The 15,686-nt window shown below is 29.8% G+C and overlaps 1 protein-coding gene across 8 annotated transcripts in view; it reads right to left on the bottom strand.

Annotated features, from left to right (window-relative positions):
• The window catches only part of LOC127065363 (uncharacterized), a 51,093-nt gene that overhangs the window by 3,593 nt on the left and 31,814 nt on the right, over positions 1 to 15,686 (bottom strand). For 6 of the 8 annotated variants that reach the window (XM_050997558.1, XM_050997563.1, XM_050997561.1 and 3 more), the window contains 2 exons: positions 10,222 to 11,032; positions 774 to 1,137 (listed from right to left, as the gene is read on the bottom strand). In XM_050997558.1, coding sequence (XP_050853515.1) covers positions 774 to 1,137; positions 10,222 to 10,450 — 593 coding nt within the window. In that variant the 5' untranslated portion in view covers positions 10,451 to 11,032. Of the gene's footprint in view, positions 1 to 773; positions 1,138 to 10,221; positions 11,033 to 13,085; positions 13,242 to 14,768; positions 15,223 to 15,686 lie in introns of those variants that run through there. The other 2 variants (XM_050997564.1, XM_050997562.1) reach the window with 2 other exon arrangements.

The raw sequence follows: 15,686 nt of genomic DNA, 5'->3' as shown, positions 1-15,686 counted from the left end.
ACCTTTCAGCGAAGGTCAAGACTTTACGAGACTTTGAACGCAAACACGAGAAGAATCTCCGATTACCCTTGATCTTTGAAGGTCCTTGCCGTTCAACACGAGACATTTTATATCTATGGTACATTTACCTTAACTGGTCTCAACAAAAAAAAAAAAAAAGAAAACAGTAGATATCGTACTATTTTATACAAGCTACTGTTTAAAACGAAGGCTATCTCTTCAATCTATTTATCTATGTATTTATGCACCTTTCACATTTTTATATGAATGAGATATCAATTCTAAGATGTTGAATTTATAATAACTTTTTTATATATATAAAATATATTAATATGACATATATATATATATATATATATATATATATATATATATATATATATATATTATGTCGGTAAAATTATGCAGATGATGTAAAGTTAAAATTTCTTAAGAAATAAATATTAGTCATTTATATTGCTTTATAACAATATCAAATATATGACTTAATAATGTGTGACTTAAAACTCACTTTCATAATCATTAACTTATATAAATATAAATTATAATCTATATAAAGACAAACTAGAAACGATATACATATCGTTAATAAATTTTCATGCTATCAATTGCATAGATTATAAATCATATAAATGAATAAGTATTACAACTTTTATACAAATACTGTCATTTAAAGCACACAACTTAAAAATGAATTTTTCTTATTAAAAAAATAAAATATTATTATTATAACAATATAAAAGACAATCTCTCTCTCTCTCTCTATTTCTTACCTAGCATTTTGCCTAGAGACCTTGTCCCTGCGAAATTCAAGAAGGGCCTGTTGTAACCTAGCATTCAAAGTCGAGGCTAACCTTCTCGCAGTAGACTCTTTGCTGCATAATGCAGCATGGCACCTTAATTCGGGCCTAAGTCTACGTCCTTCGTGTCTGTATACCCAAACGAATAAACGTGGATGTGACACTGGTGCTGTACAATAAGTAACCCTATGAGCCCAATATTCCGTTAAACCATGGTCTTTTGTAGTGGCAGTTAAGCCACCATTGGTCACCGTCAACCTCATAGAAACATCGGGTCTGCTGCTGGTCACGTAGTTTCGCCATAAAGTTGACACTGGCTTTTCGACGCATCCTTCGCCTAAAAATCATCATCATTATCATCATTATGTTTCTTTCCCTATTATATTTCTTTCATATTATAACCGTTGTGTCTTTCTTTGATAATGTAATTATTAACGCATTAATTAATATTGTAGCTAAATTCTAAATTCCTACGATTAATCTGGATTCACCAACCGAAAGAAAATTTTTATTTTAAGTTTTCTAGTTAATTTTTTTTTTATCACTTAAAAACTTTGGAATTTCAGGAGATTCAGTAACGATATCATTTCAGGATTAGCTTGAATATAACGTATTCGTATGAGTTCTCTTGGAATACATACAATCTGATACGCAATGGAAGCTTAGTATGAACAGTACTCGCATTCCGTGGCATATACGCGACTGGAATACCAGTAACTCTGTTGAACTACTACATGTACTACATGTACATATGTAGTACATGACATATGTGAATGTGTATGTGTATGTATGTATTGAATACGAAGAAGATCAGGTATACTGGATAAGTTCATCCTGACCTTCGATACAGTTCGATTCGCCGTTCGACTCGACGGGGTTCGCCTTACCAATTTAGAGATACAGGAAACGCTAGTACAGTTACTTAGACTACAAGAATGGTGAGTCAGAAAGGAGGGTAGCAGTAGAAGATAAGCAGCAAAGAGAAAATGAAACAAATTTTATTTTGTTGTTATTATCGCGAAATGATCGGTAAAAAAGAACGTAACGATTACGGTATAAAAAGAAATTAATGTAGTTATCAAAAAAAATTTCGCGATATCCTATAGTTTGTATGATTTCGCTTCTTTTATTAGATGTAAATGGAAATATATTTACTGTTATCTACATCTCAACGAGCAAACAACGATATATCTAAATAAAGATAAAATATTTCTTTTTAAATAATTAATTGTTGAGAGATAAGAGCTATTATATAATTTATATAAATAAATGTTCGATGCGTTGTTGTGTATTAAAATATCTAAAAAGGCTGTGTATATATGTATATATATGTGTATATATATATATATATATATATATGTTTATTTATTTATTTATGTTATACAAACGAGAAGATGACAGTAAAAAAGTAATTTATTTAATTCGAAGTGAAAATTCAAAGTGAAGAAATGAAGTTGTAAATAAATTTTTGCAATCACGCGAGTTGTTATTTTTTTTTTCATTTGTTATCACAGGATTGTACGATTAGATTTGCAAGATCTATAGATTTTCATGATTCGTGCACGTGCTTTTCATCGTAAGCGATCAAGATCGCCATCGTGATTGCATGATATCAGCTATGACTCGTCTAACTTTATCGTAACGTTCACAAGGGAATTTCAAAGAGTTATGCGATTTCACCTTGTTTATGTCGAGGGAAGAAATAAAATAAGAAATAAAAATGATTTCACTTTCTGCGAGAAATCTTTAATAGCCGATCGATAAAGTTCAATGAACATGTCTGTAAAAAAAATTTTTTTTTTTCTTTTAACGAACGCGCGATTATCTGCCGATTTCTCTTAGACATATATCATACGTTTTAAATCTAAAAGATATTTTACTTTTATACAATTATTATTACAATATTATAATGACATAACATTAATTAAAATTTATACGATAATTTATCTTTCTACATTAGTAAGTGTTTCACCGAGTAATTTTAATTTTGATTATATGAAAGTACAATTTCTTTTTTCTAAAAAAAAAAAAAATCATTTTGTTAAAAAATAAAAAAAAAGTATTTATCTAAAGAGAGAAAGCTTTAGATGAAATGTATCGGTGTCACAATGATCGTACCGATCCGTTGCATGTCGATTATCGAGCAAACGGAAAAGCGGATACGTACTGGAACGATGCGGAAGAGGAAGTGAATGCCAACGAAGAGGACCAACAAGGTTCGATCGCTAGCCCGTAACACTCTGTTCGGTATTATCCAATTAAATGCAGTACCGACCGATCCGTTCATTTTTTTCTTCCGTTATCTTGAAACATCGTGTGCAGGAAAACTCGCCAACCTTCGTAACATTCAACATCGTTGAAGAGGAAACGGTTTCAAGTATTTAAGGATGATATTGCACTAACTGCGAAACGATTATGTATTTCAACGCAATAATTTCGATTAAAAAAAAAAAGAAAAAGAAAAAAGAATTGGTAAAACTACAGTCTACCTAATAACTGACTTTACAACAAATTCAGATATATTATATTGCATTTGACTCTTTGTTTTTGTTTTTTTTTTTTTATATAGGACATGAACGATAATTATTTATAAACATTATTTTATTATTTATTTAATATTAAGTAACTATTGCAATTTGAAATAATTATGTTTTAGAATTTGTTTTTTTCTCTTCTTATTTAAGTCGAAATAGATAATAAAAAAATGTAATAAAAACGATAGCATAAATGGAATATCATCTCTATAAACGCTCTATTTGAAAATGGCTGATAAAGAAAGAGAAAAAATCTCGATTGATCGAGCGAAACTTACGAGCGAGGAAAACGCGGGCATAGAGATTAGACTAAATAAAGAGCTTCATGGTCGGTCGATCGAATTAAAAAAAGATTTATGGTATAAAGCATTCTCTACGGTTGCATGACTCGTTATCTTCCTGAAATAACCGATTATGCAACTATGCAACTACTTTAATCGATTTTACTTTATCGCATATCTATTTGTTCGGTGATCGATATTTTAATATCTAAAGAGAACTCAAGCAATTAATAATTTATCAGAATTCTATGAATAAGTCAAAATTTGACAAATTCATAAAAAATTAAATCGAAAATTATCTAACTGATCGATGAGTGATGTCAGAAAATTTTAGTATTTTTGTATTTTGATATAATTACTAATGTTTTAATACTTTTTACTAGTAATTTTTTCTATTTTATTTTTATTAGACAAAACTATGTACAATGCCGAAATATTGGAATTAATTACTATCTCATACTTGAATAAATAATGCTAGAATTATTTATTATCATTTTCTGTCAGTATTTTTTAAAACGTTATCTCTAGTTGATATGTGTTATATTATAGCTAGTATATTAACGTTGTTCGTTAAAATCGTATTATTGGTTTTATTTTATTTAAATATAAAATATCGAGAATTCTGATTACTGATCGATCACCAACTAACTATTTTTTGATTTCTAAATTATCCCTTCGAAAGAGTTTTACGATCGCTTCGAAAGGTTCAACGACTGATGATAAAAAAAAGGAGAAAAAAATATGGACGGCACGGCGCGATCTTGAATGATAGCGGTTGAAAGAAAATATATGTAATTGAAGTACGAATCGTGGCTCGTTGCGGTATGGTACTAACTGGTACCATCCACATTCATTCCTATATACGCGTACGTATATCTATATGCACATAATAGTTACGGCACTTATGCCAAGCTGCTTTAAATGTCTATCAATTTAACTAACAGATACCATAAAATGGTTTTCTGAAAATCATTTCTAATTATAGTCGATAAAATTATACTTTTTAATACGAAATTTTATTACCTCTGTATTATATGTTTTGTATATAACCCATATAGTTAAAAATTATTTTCATTAATGATGTTATTACAAAATTATTATTATTGAAATGTAAAATTTTGTCTTCGATATATGTACATAACTTCTTGCAAATATATTTTTTAACTTGATTACTAATTTATTTTAACGATACTATTTACAGATGAAATTTAAATAGCTTTACACCGTAGGTGTATATGTATGTATATATATATATATATATATACATATATATATATAAATACAAGAAATTTACACACATATATATGTGTATTTTATCTACACACAGACGTATATATCCACTTTGATCTTATCGAGACATGGAGAACCGCGACTTTGATCTATATGTTCGATGATCGTGAAAGATTACTCGAGAGCCTTTTCGTGCGACGGTCTTCGTAATTAATCGTCCGTAATCTGGTCTGCTGATCGAGATAAATATCACGATCTAGAAACCGTATACATATAAATAAATTCATAATTCATAGGAAATGAGAAATAAACAAACAAACAAATAAATTACAAAAATTGTGATACCTTTTACATATCTAAATTTTAAATATAAAAATGAGTTTAATTAATTTTATAAATTAACATAAATATGTTAATTTTATGCTAATCTCGGTGGAAAGATTTCAACTGTTGATATTTTTTTTTTATTTCTTTTTCTTTTTATATAAGCATGATATAGTTATTCAAAAGCTGAACATTCGTCACAGGTATACGAATGAAACGTTGAAAGAGAAAAAATATATATAATTACATTTACACATATTTATGTAAACGCCTCGAGGAAAAAATTAATGAGACTGACGATAAATCACGAATTTTCTTTTTTTTTCCAAAAAAAAAAATTAAAGACAAAGACACGACGCGTTTATCCGAAAAAAGGAGAACATTGATCTCTTTCCTGAATATGTGTTACTCCTGAATATTTTTATTACGAATCTCCGGTGTTTTCTCGTACGCGTAGACCGTTGAAAGAAGCATTAAGCGTCCCTGAAGATAAATTTATATTTAGAATTCACTTTAGAGAGCCTCACACGAATAAGATATTAACGTAGTTTGACAAGAAATTTGCAAATCTTTTCTCGAAATAACCAACCATGATCTTGATCCATTCACTTTCCTTCCTTATCTTCATATATTAAAACATATAATTTATTTCTCATCAATTTCGAATGAAAATGTTAATTATTCTCTAAGAAAATTACTAATAGCGGAAAAGTCTATTGATACGAGTACTCTCCGACGAAGAAATTTTTTCTCCCACCTTTAGAAAAACGAAACTCACGTACGAAGTATTTCATTCGATCGACATACTGGCACATTGAATTTCTAATGGAATATAGGTTGAATCAAAAGTTTCCAGTTGTTTTACAGATATCTCTATTGTCTGTTCTTTTACAAAATCCTTTAGGCTAATATTTTTTTGTTCTCAGACGAAGATAAGAACTTTTCTCGTTAAAATTTTGAAAAAAATTGGCTTGAAAATTTTGAATTGATATTTAAAATCATTTGAGAAGTTTCGATAAAGCCAGCAACTTTTTGTTCAGTCTATATATGAGAGAAGGAAAAATCGATTCGTTTTCCTTGTTGGATTCATTAACGTAATCGAGATTCTCATCGATTGCAAAAGCAAGTTCTGTGAAGTTCTACCGTTACGAGAGACACCTCGTTGATTTTCTCGGAATCGAAGCAAAGTTAGCCACAGAGACATAGAGTCTGTGTTTTTTCACCGACTATAATATTTCTCTTCGTAAAAGTCGATCGAACTTAGATCGCGCTATTATCACTGTTTGTAACATCAACGATAAGCAAAAATCAAACGGATGGTCAAAGCATACAAAATCGTGTTTACCCAATTATGTTTGTCTATGTATGTTCGTGTAAAAGGAATGAGTCAAAATTTTTAAATATAGCAAGCAAATGTTACCATCTAAATATATTTTTCTAATAATTCATAAATATTCTTTTCGTTTTATTCTTTGACATCGTTTATCATTTCTATCAAAATTTTTCTTTCATTATGCCTAACAGTCTAATTCTAAATTACAAATTATATATACATATATAGCGTTAAATAATAAATAATAATAATTTCTTTTTTATTATGTAAAAGACGATAAAATTTAGAAGATTCGATGCACATGTCACGTTAGCCACATTCATTTTATCGTACTTGATATATGAACTAATGCGAGTATAACAAAAAAAAAAGAAAAAAGAAAAGAATAAATCAAAAAAGATCAGCAAAGGAAGCATTTGGTGATCTTCTAGAAAGCGAGACACGAAGGTCAGCGGGAACGAGTTCGCGGCAAAACTGGAAACCGTTGTGCGAATTCGACGAAGGACATGTACTGAAAGAGAGCCTGGAGATCCTTCGTCGACAATTTATTTTCTTTTACCGCCTACGATCTCTCGTAAGATCTTTCTTCGGTTATTCGTTTAAAAGAGATCTCTTAACCTTTCGCGATCCTACAGAACGTGTTGCTTCCAGCGAAATAAATAAAGCAATATATCTCATCTACGTTATGATATGACGTGCTTGTTAAACAGTAGGGGTTAGTAAGTCTATATATACCATACTTTTTAGGATCAAAAAATATATCTTCTTTAAGAACGTTTCCTTTACTTTTTTTTTTTCTTTATTTTTTTTTGTTGTTTAAATTTATTTGACATTATCATTGTTGACTCATGATTTGGTGGATTTTAACGCGTCGTCTGTTCTTTTTTTTTTACAAATTAAAATACTTTTTTTAGTTACTTTGTCATTGACTTAAGATGAAAAAAAAGAAGACAAAAATGATATGTCTGCTTCATACTCGATGTCCATATCGTAATTACTTGAAAAATAAATATTGATAAAAGTTATTATCTCTCTCATCGGTACTAGATTTTAGGAAAGGAAAAAGAAAAGAAAGGGAAAAAGATCCTTTCTCAGTGAATGTGAAAGATATTGAAATAGCCGATAAAAAATGTTCTTTTTTACACTGTCAAGATTGATTTATTATATCCCGAAGATATTTATTGCGATATCTTAGAAAAAATAGTTTCAAGAAAAGCCACTTTTACAGAAAATAAAGTACAAACAAACAAAAGCAAACTGTTATCAAGAAGATAAGTTTCTTTTTATAAAGACCCAAACTTTTTAATTTGGCTGATTTTTTTTCTTTTGTTTTTTATAGAAAAGTGAAATGAAAAATTTTAGGAAATTTTTTATTGTTATGAAGATGTGAAAAACGATTCACTTTTTTAATTCATTTGGAAAAAGTATTGTATCTATCTATTTCAATAAGAATTGAAAAAAAAAAACAGAAATAATAATAGAATATAATAAAGAAAAAAAAGGAAAAATTACATTTCCTTGATATAGCCAATGAACGTCCCCGAATATCTTTCTGTCTCTCTTCTTCTTGGCTTTACACTTTAAATTATTACGAGCATATCGAATGTCAAACGAGATGTCCTTGAGAATGAGACAGATAATGAATAAGTCAAATTTATTTTTTCAATTACTAGAATGAATTCGATGTCACTTTTACGATAAGAGAACGTGTCATTGGTGTATATCGCTTCCGCGATATCGATGATCTTTTCCATATTATAGTTTTCTATTCTTGTCACGAATATTGCAAAGGTCGACAAAGAAGAAAAGAAAAAAGAAATAAATAATAAATAAGTAAATAAAAAAGATAAAAAAAAAATTATTGGGAAGGTGATAAAATGTATGATTATTTATGAGACTATCATCGTTCATGAACTCATCGATCGTAAATGATAAAATTAATAAAACTATTTAGTGAAATACGTTTTGATCGATTAGATCATCGCTAACACGAGACTATTAATTCGGAACGAGTATGACCCGTTATAGATGCATGATTCATTAGATCAGAGATTAGATTCGATCGACAAAAAATTACGTTTCTTGTTATTTATTTCACTCATTATTTAATACTCATTTTTTTTTGAACAACGAACAAATTTTTAATTTCTTCTTAAATTTCATTTTCATCGTAAAAGAATTATTTTTTAATACTTAATAACTAAATAAGATCGTTTAGAAAAAAAGCAGAAAGCTGAAACTTCTAAGGATAATAAAAATTTCTAATTTTGTTAAAATCTTTTTGCATAATAATTTCGAATACCTTTAAATACATGCATTTTTGCGTAAAAAAAAATAATTATTAATACGTATAAACAAATAAAATATACGCTCGATGTTTATAGTCTGACATAAAGCAAATTACTTATTTCTTTGAAGAGTTTCATTCGTAAATTTATTCGAAATAATAATTAACAAATTATGTAAGTAAAGGAAGTAATTTTATTTGACAAAATGAAAAAAAGAACAAACAAGAAAAAAAAACATCTATTAAGGAAAGAATTTTAATGAGAGACTTTTTCAATCCATGTATTCGAAGAAAAAAAGAGGAACTTCGTGCTATTAATTTTAAAAAAATTGTTCACATCAAAAGTAGACTTCTTTAAATATATTTCTTTTTCATTTCTTTTTTCTCTTCCTTTTTCTCTACGAAACGATATATTTTTTAAAAAGATCTGAAGGATATTTTGTTATCGGATAAAATATCTTAGACTTTTTTATCGCCTTCGTTCGATTCGAAGATACAAATATGCAGCAGCATAAATTCAATACGCAGAAAGTAGTTTCTTGCAAGCAAGCAAATGATTAATTGCTGGTACGACGGTGACCTTACTCGATGGCACTTCATTTTCAACCTCGGCATGCTCTCGCCCGTTCGATCGATCGATCGATCCATCTATCGTCCTACTCGTTCGTACGATACTTGCATCAGAAAACGAAAGAGAACGCAATAGCGTGCACTTCTGATTAACAATCTTTAATTATTGCTTATTTTGAACAAAAAGAACAAAAAAAAAAGATTACCTATCGTTATGAATGAATATTAATAAGAACTTAATGCAGTTTTGCATATTAATTATTAAAATGCGTTAACCTCTCCAAGGACACTGATGATACATACATACACATAGTTTTTGTTCTTCGAAAAATTGAAATATTTGTGACGCACGTGTGAATGTCATTATTTCTTTCCTATATACTATTAATAATTTTCGTACTTATTTCTTTATCGTAGATATTTTTTAATCGATTTCAAATGAATATAATACACTCGCTTACGCGATAACTTTAATCAACATTTTCTTCTAATTTTAAATAAATCATTTCTAAAGAGATTGAGACACGCCAATGTTAAACTCATAGTATATTTGCAATTTAACTTCCCTTTAGATTCGTTTCTTGCAAAGAAAGAAAAGAAAACAAAAAGAAGAAAATGAATATATTCCAAACGTGCAACGTACTACGCGATATTCTGTTAAAATTCAACAAAAGAAAAGATAATATCAACAATTTTCAACGACAGTTTTTAAACGAAAAGAGATTTTTTTCTCCTTATCCAATATTTACCTTGAAATACAAAAATGTTATAAAAAGAGAAAGAACGAAGAAAAAAAAGGAACAAAAAAAAGAGAAGAAGAAGAAGAAGAAGAAAAGAAAAAGAAAAGAAAAAAAAAACTCACCCTTGGCCCATCCAGTAAGGACATTCCCAAGATAGGCAACCTTATAACAAGGGTCATAGTCGGTTATCGAGGCATTGCCCCTGTGTCTTTTCCACAATCGTCCGAGTCCTCTTTTCAAGGATCTTAGAGTTCTCTGACCAAATTCTTTGCCGGCAGTTCCATGCCCTGAATCTGTACTGTCCTTCTCCTCGTCGACGGGATCGGCAACAACGTCACCCAACGTCTTCATCCTGTCTCGAGACACTCCACTCCTTTCTCCTTCGGCCTTCACGAAAGAAGCTCGTGCAGAGCACAAATTATTCTCTTCTCCAGCTACACCTCAACAACCACTACCACCATCAACAGCTCCACCAACTCCTCCGACGACAACACCACCACCACCACCACCACCTTCTTCTTCTTCTTTTTCTTTTCCTTTTTCTTTTTATCCACCTCTTATTTTTACTTCAATGTAATACTACTACACCCTCTTTGTTTTCGGTGTTTGAAAGAACGATCGACATGTTTTCTCTTCAACGTGTATTTCCTATTTTACTTGTACACATTTAACAGGCTACATTATGTGTGATTAATTACATCAATCGAGCTCGCTACGAGTGAATTGTAAATACAAATGTACTTTCGTTCGATAAATCGTACGAGTTTTGATCAATGATTGAATAGGTTCGTTCTTTGATAGGTTCCTTCTTTTTTTTTGTCTCTATTTCTTTTTTCTTTTGCTATTTTTTTTTTTTTTTTTGATATTACAAAACACTCAGTTTATATTCGGAATTCGTTCTCTTTCTTCTTCGCCACGACTCACGTGCAGATTCTGTAACAAAAACGAATTTGTGTAGATACGTGTGTTATTTCTGAAAAGATTCGATGAAATGTATCAAAGTTATTGTCGCTTTGCCAATAAGAGGACGAGAATGTGAAAACTTCGAAATATTTTCTACTCGATAACGCGTTCTTTTGTGTATGTTTGAAAACGTTCGGAAAAATTCGTATAAATGCGGTTAGTTCATATATATAAATGCACCGTACGCACTTAAGTTCTTTTCGATAAATCGAGATTTATCCTTTTTCTTTTTATATTTCGTTGTTTCATTTGTATGCAGGCATTTACGAAGACAAATACGTCAGCAAGAGATTTGCTGCCGTCTTAAGCTAAAAAAAGATGTTTTTGAAATTGCTTATTTTATTTTATTTTATCTTATCTCATTTGGCTCTTTTTTTTTAAGTAAACTAATAAAAATACAAAATTTGAATATTATAATATATGATATTTAATATTTATAAAATACTATTTAAATTTATTTAAAAAAGCTTATATTACAATTGCATAAAATGTTTTCATTTCTTTTTCTCTTTCTTATATGTTTAATAACGAACGATAAAGTTGTATAGAATAAAAAAAAATACTTGAGAATATAAAGGTATTACGACTTTCTTTTCATTGAGTATTTTTTGAAGTTGCACGTGTCGAAATTTGTATTATCGCCGACGTTTCAAAATTTACGTTGGTTTAAGAATTCGCTACGTTAATAGAATTTTATCAAGGTAGACATCTATAAAAGAAACACGATATTAAATTTAAAATTGCCGCCTCTTCTTTCTATATACCAATAGGTATATAAATATACACGTTCAATTCTCTTTTTACATGACATTTCTTCTTTTATATACGATTTCAAAATAACACGGTTTAAAGAAGACAAAAGGATTCTCTTTTTACACGAGGTTTTTTTTCTGAAACCAATCTACCATGTAAATGGAAAATTAGGTATATATCTATATACGTATATTGTATACAAGTTCGAGCAAAACATTCATTTCGTTAAATAGTTTTTATTTAAAAACACGTTTTTCTACAATATTTTTTACCTCCTTGAAAATATATTTTTATTTCTGTTATTTATTGTTAAAAAAGAAAAAAGAAAGAAACAAGAAATTCTTCGACTTTTTTTTTTATTACGTTCTTTTAATTTCCATAGTCGTAATAAAACGAGTAAAAGGATCACAGTTCGTGAATTCGCTCAAAGCGTATTCGAACCTTATCAGGTGTTCATTCTGATAAGTTGGATCGTTTAATTTCTTATTAATCGCTAGATATAGATCACTTGATATATAACAACGATTGGAATATCCTATTCACCGTGTGTCGAATATTCGCTGACAAGGAAAGTGCGATGAAGAAGTATTACGAAAGGATTACAAGGACATCGATTTACTTAATACTTGTAGGATCTTTTCTATCGATTTGTATATATATGTATGTCTGTATATATTTATCTATGTATATGTATATTCTACGTTGTACTTTTCAAATAAACGTCGCAAAATTATGCGTTGTTGTTATTCACGTTGATGATCTTATTGTTGCCGTGACGTGTCTACTTTTAAATGTCTAGTAATAAAATTAACGAGCTCGATGCGCCTAATCGCACTTTACATTTACTTTACGACGTTTTCATCATTACAGAAAAAAAAAACGAGAATTTAGCTAAGTAACTAATCGAATAGTTAGATTTTGCAAAGTATTTATTTCAAATTATGTAAATTTTATGTTCTATTATTATATTTATACGTATGTATATGTAATAATTTGATGAAAAATGAATGCGATACTAATTGACAAATATAACATTTTCTTTAATATTTGAGCTATGTAAATATAATCGTTAGTAAGATAAAAATAGAAAGATAAAAAAATACAACAAAAATATAGTATGTATATATATATATTTTTTTAAGTAGTAATTTAGAGGTAAAATAAATTATCTATTTCGCGCGTAACATGTTATAAACACATCAATAAATCACGGACTTTTTACGAGATTTATGTAAGTCAAGAAATATTTAACTTGCTTTAATATAAGTACCACGTAAATCCTTTCTCGTCTTCGATCCTTTTAACAATTTTGCAATACATCCATCGATCGCAACTGAGCACGAATTTAACACGTTCGAGTTTCAAACAAGCAATGCCGTCTTACGTTCGTGACTTAACCGAACTAATCGTACGATCTGACTCATTCCCTCCATCTCTCTCTCTCTCTCTCTCTCTCTCTCTCTCTCTCTCTCTCTCTCTCTCTCTCTCTCTCTCTCTCTCTCTCTTTCTTTCTATCACAAGTTCTAGTGTTTCTTATCCCGACGGAAATTACGGTTTCCAGAGGAAGTCTAGCCAGTGTGTAATTCAAAAGATGTTGCACAAAGAGTTGAGAACAACGAATATATTATTGTGCTTCGATTTAACATTACAAAAAACTTAATTCTTATCGCAATGATTAAAAATTTTCTCTGGAATAAAAATAAATTGCATATTGTTTAAGATTTAAGACGATGATACTGGTACCACCTGTGTATTTCTTAACGAGTTGATTCATACATTTTTTGCTTCAATTTTTTATTATTCATTATAAAAAATTAAAACATTAAAGAATCGATAATTCGTACGATTAATCCTCAGAAGAATTACGTGACAAGGATAAAGGAGAATTGGGTTCCTAAAAAAGTTTTAAATAGCTCCTTTTTCTTTTTCTTCTTTTTTTTTCGAACATGAATTATTCAAATTCGTTCGTATCAATTGCATCAGTTCATACTACGAATATCTAAACGTTTATATATATATATATGTACACACATCTATGTATTAACTCGAATAACATGACAATCTTTTTTGCAAATACAACAAATTACTGATCTTTCTTCCTCGTCTTTATTACCTCGCATGTTTGAAAATAATTGCATACTTATCTATGATAATCATAGATCTAATCGACTCTATGTTCGCGATGATAATCGTTGAATTCGCACTGGACTAGAGAAAATTATTAATTTAATCATCGAATGTGAAAATGGTTAAATGACGTAATATCAACGAGGAAAAGAAAAACTGTATATTTTCGATGATTCATAATCGTCAAGTTTATGTCGATGTAATTCAATTCTTCTTCCTTGACATTCTACATATCTATTTTAGTTGAATTTTTAAAAATCTATTTTTTTCTTAGTTTATTAACTATCCTTTCTTTATTTAACATAACAATTTTACAAACTTCTTCCGTATCAATTCGAACAAATTACTTTCCAATCGCTCTCTATTGTTTTTTAGAAAATAAATATACTAAGAGACGAGTAAAATGAAAATAAGAGAGAAAGAGGAAGAAAGAAGGATTGCTAGAGAAAAAAAAAATAAAATGCATATACAATATACATGTGTACACAGGACGTGCTCGAGCAGAAGAGCTCGAGATTACTTTCAGGCGTTACAGAACACAATGCAACGACAACATATGTTCTTCGACTGGAGTACTGCCGCGATTACTCTCGTCGTTCTAAAAGAAAAAAAAGAGAGAGAAAAAGAAAAAAGAAAAAAGGGGAAAAAAAAGAAAGAAAGGCATGATGATTCTGTGTGACGCATGGAGTTGCATGCCGCCGCCATGACAGTCGTTATAAAGGGTGAATTCAGTTGTACTACTCGCATAAATACAAGAGAGTGGACGAGTATAGTATGTAACTCGTACGAACTAACTCACTTGACCTCGTATGGGTGTAAAACTTACACTGTGTTCGATGTTCGTCATCTTCTTTTTTCTCGTCTCTCTCTCTCTCTCTCTCTCTTTCTCTTTTTCTATCCCTTTGCTTTTTTTTTGTTTAATCTTTTCTTTTCTTTAATCACGAGAGACCCTCAGAGAAGCTGTCCACGAAGCAAATTCCACGCGTCGATCGTTTATCATCTTCTTGCGACGATGCAATCTTCCCCTCTTCCCTTCTATCTTTCCCTTTCAGCTACACTATTCTTACCTAACATAAGATAGTTTACGAGAGAAAAAGAAAGAAAGAAAGAGAGAGAGAGAGACAGTGAGAAAGAATCACGAATGATTTTATATAATTAAGAAACAAACGTGGTGATAATCCGTCGATCGATCTTCGAAATATTTTCGTATTTCGTCCGAACAAGATTTGCAAATGTTTCTCCGATTTCTTTTTCTTTCTTTCCTTTTGTAATTTTCTTTTTTTTTTTTCAATAAATCGATCACTCGTATCAATCTCATTTTTTAAAATAATTATTAAAATTGTCTGAACGTCCTGTATAATACAAACGGCGATCGTGATGACGATAACAATGATGAAAATAATGATAACTAATAATAATGCTAATATGCGGGAGAGACCGGTTGATTGAATAGTAATGACCTCTTATCAAGAAGAGATTTTCCTGCAACTTGAAAAAAAAGAGAAGCAAGAAAAAAGAAAAAAAAAGGAAAAGGAAAGAAAAGAAACTTCGTTCTCGAAGATTTGCCTCGCGGCAGAATATTATCTCGTTAAAGTTATTTCGTTCATTTATATTAAAGGATAATCCTGAGTTCCGTGAAGCGTTTAGCATAGATAATTACCGTCCTGCTCTCAATCTGTCAAAAGAAAAATGTAAAAAGAATCACCGAGTATACCCACCTATATTTATGTATCTACCTGCGTAT

Source organism: Vespula vulgaris, chromosome 7, assembly GCF_905475345.1.
Source record: "Vespula vulgaris chromosome 7, iyVesVulg1.1, whole genome shotgun sequence".
NCBI classification, from domain to species: Eukaryota; Metazoa; Arthropoda; class Insecta; order Hymenoptera; family Vespidae; genus Vespula; species Vespula vulgaris.
This window is presented reverse-complemented; position numbering and strand designations above follow the sequence as displayed.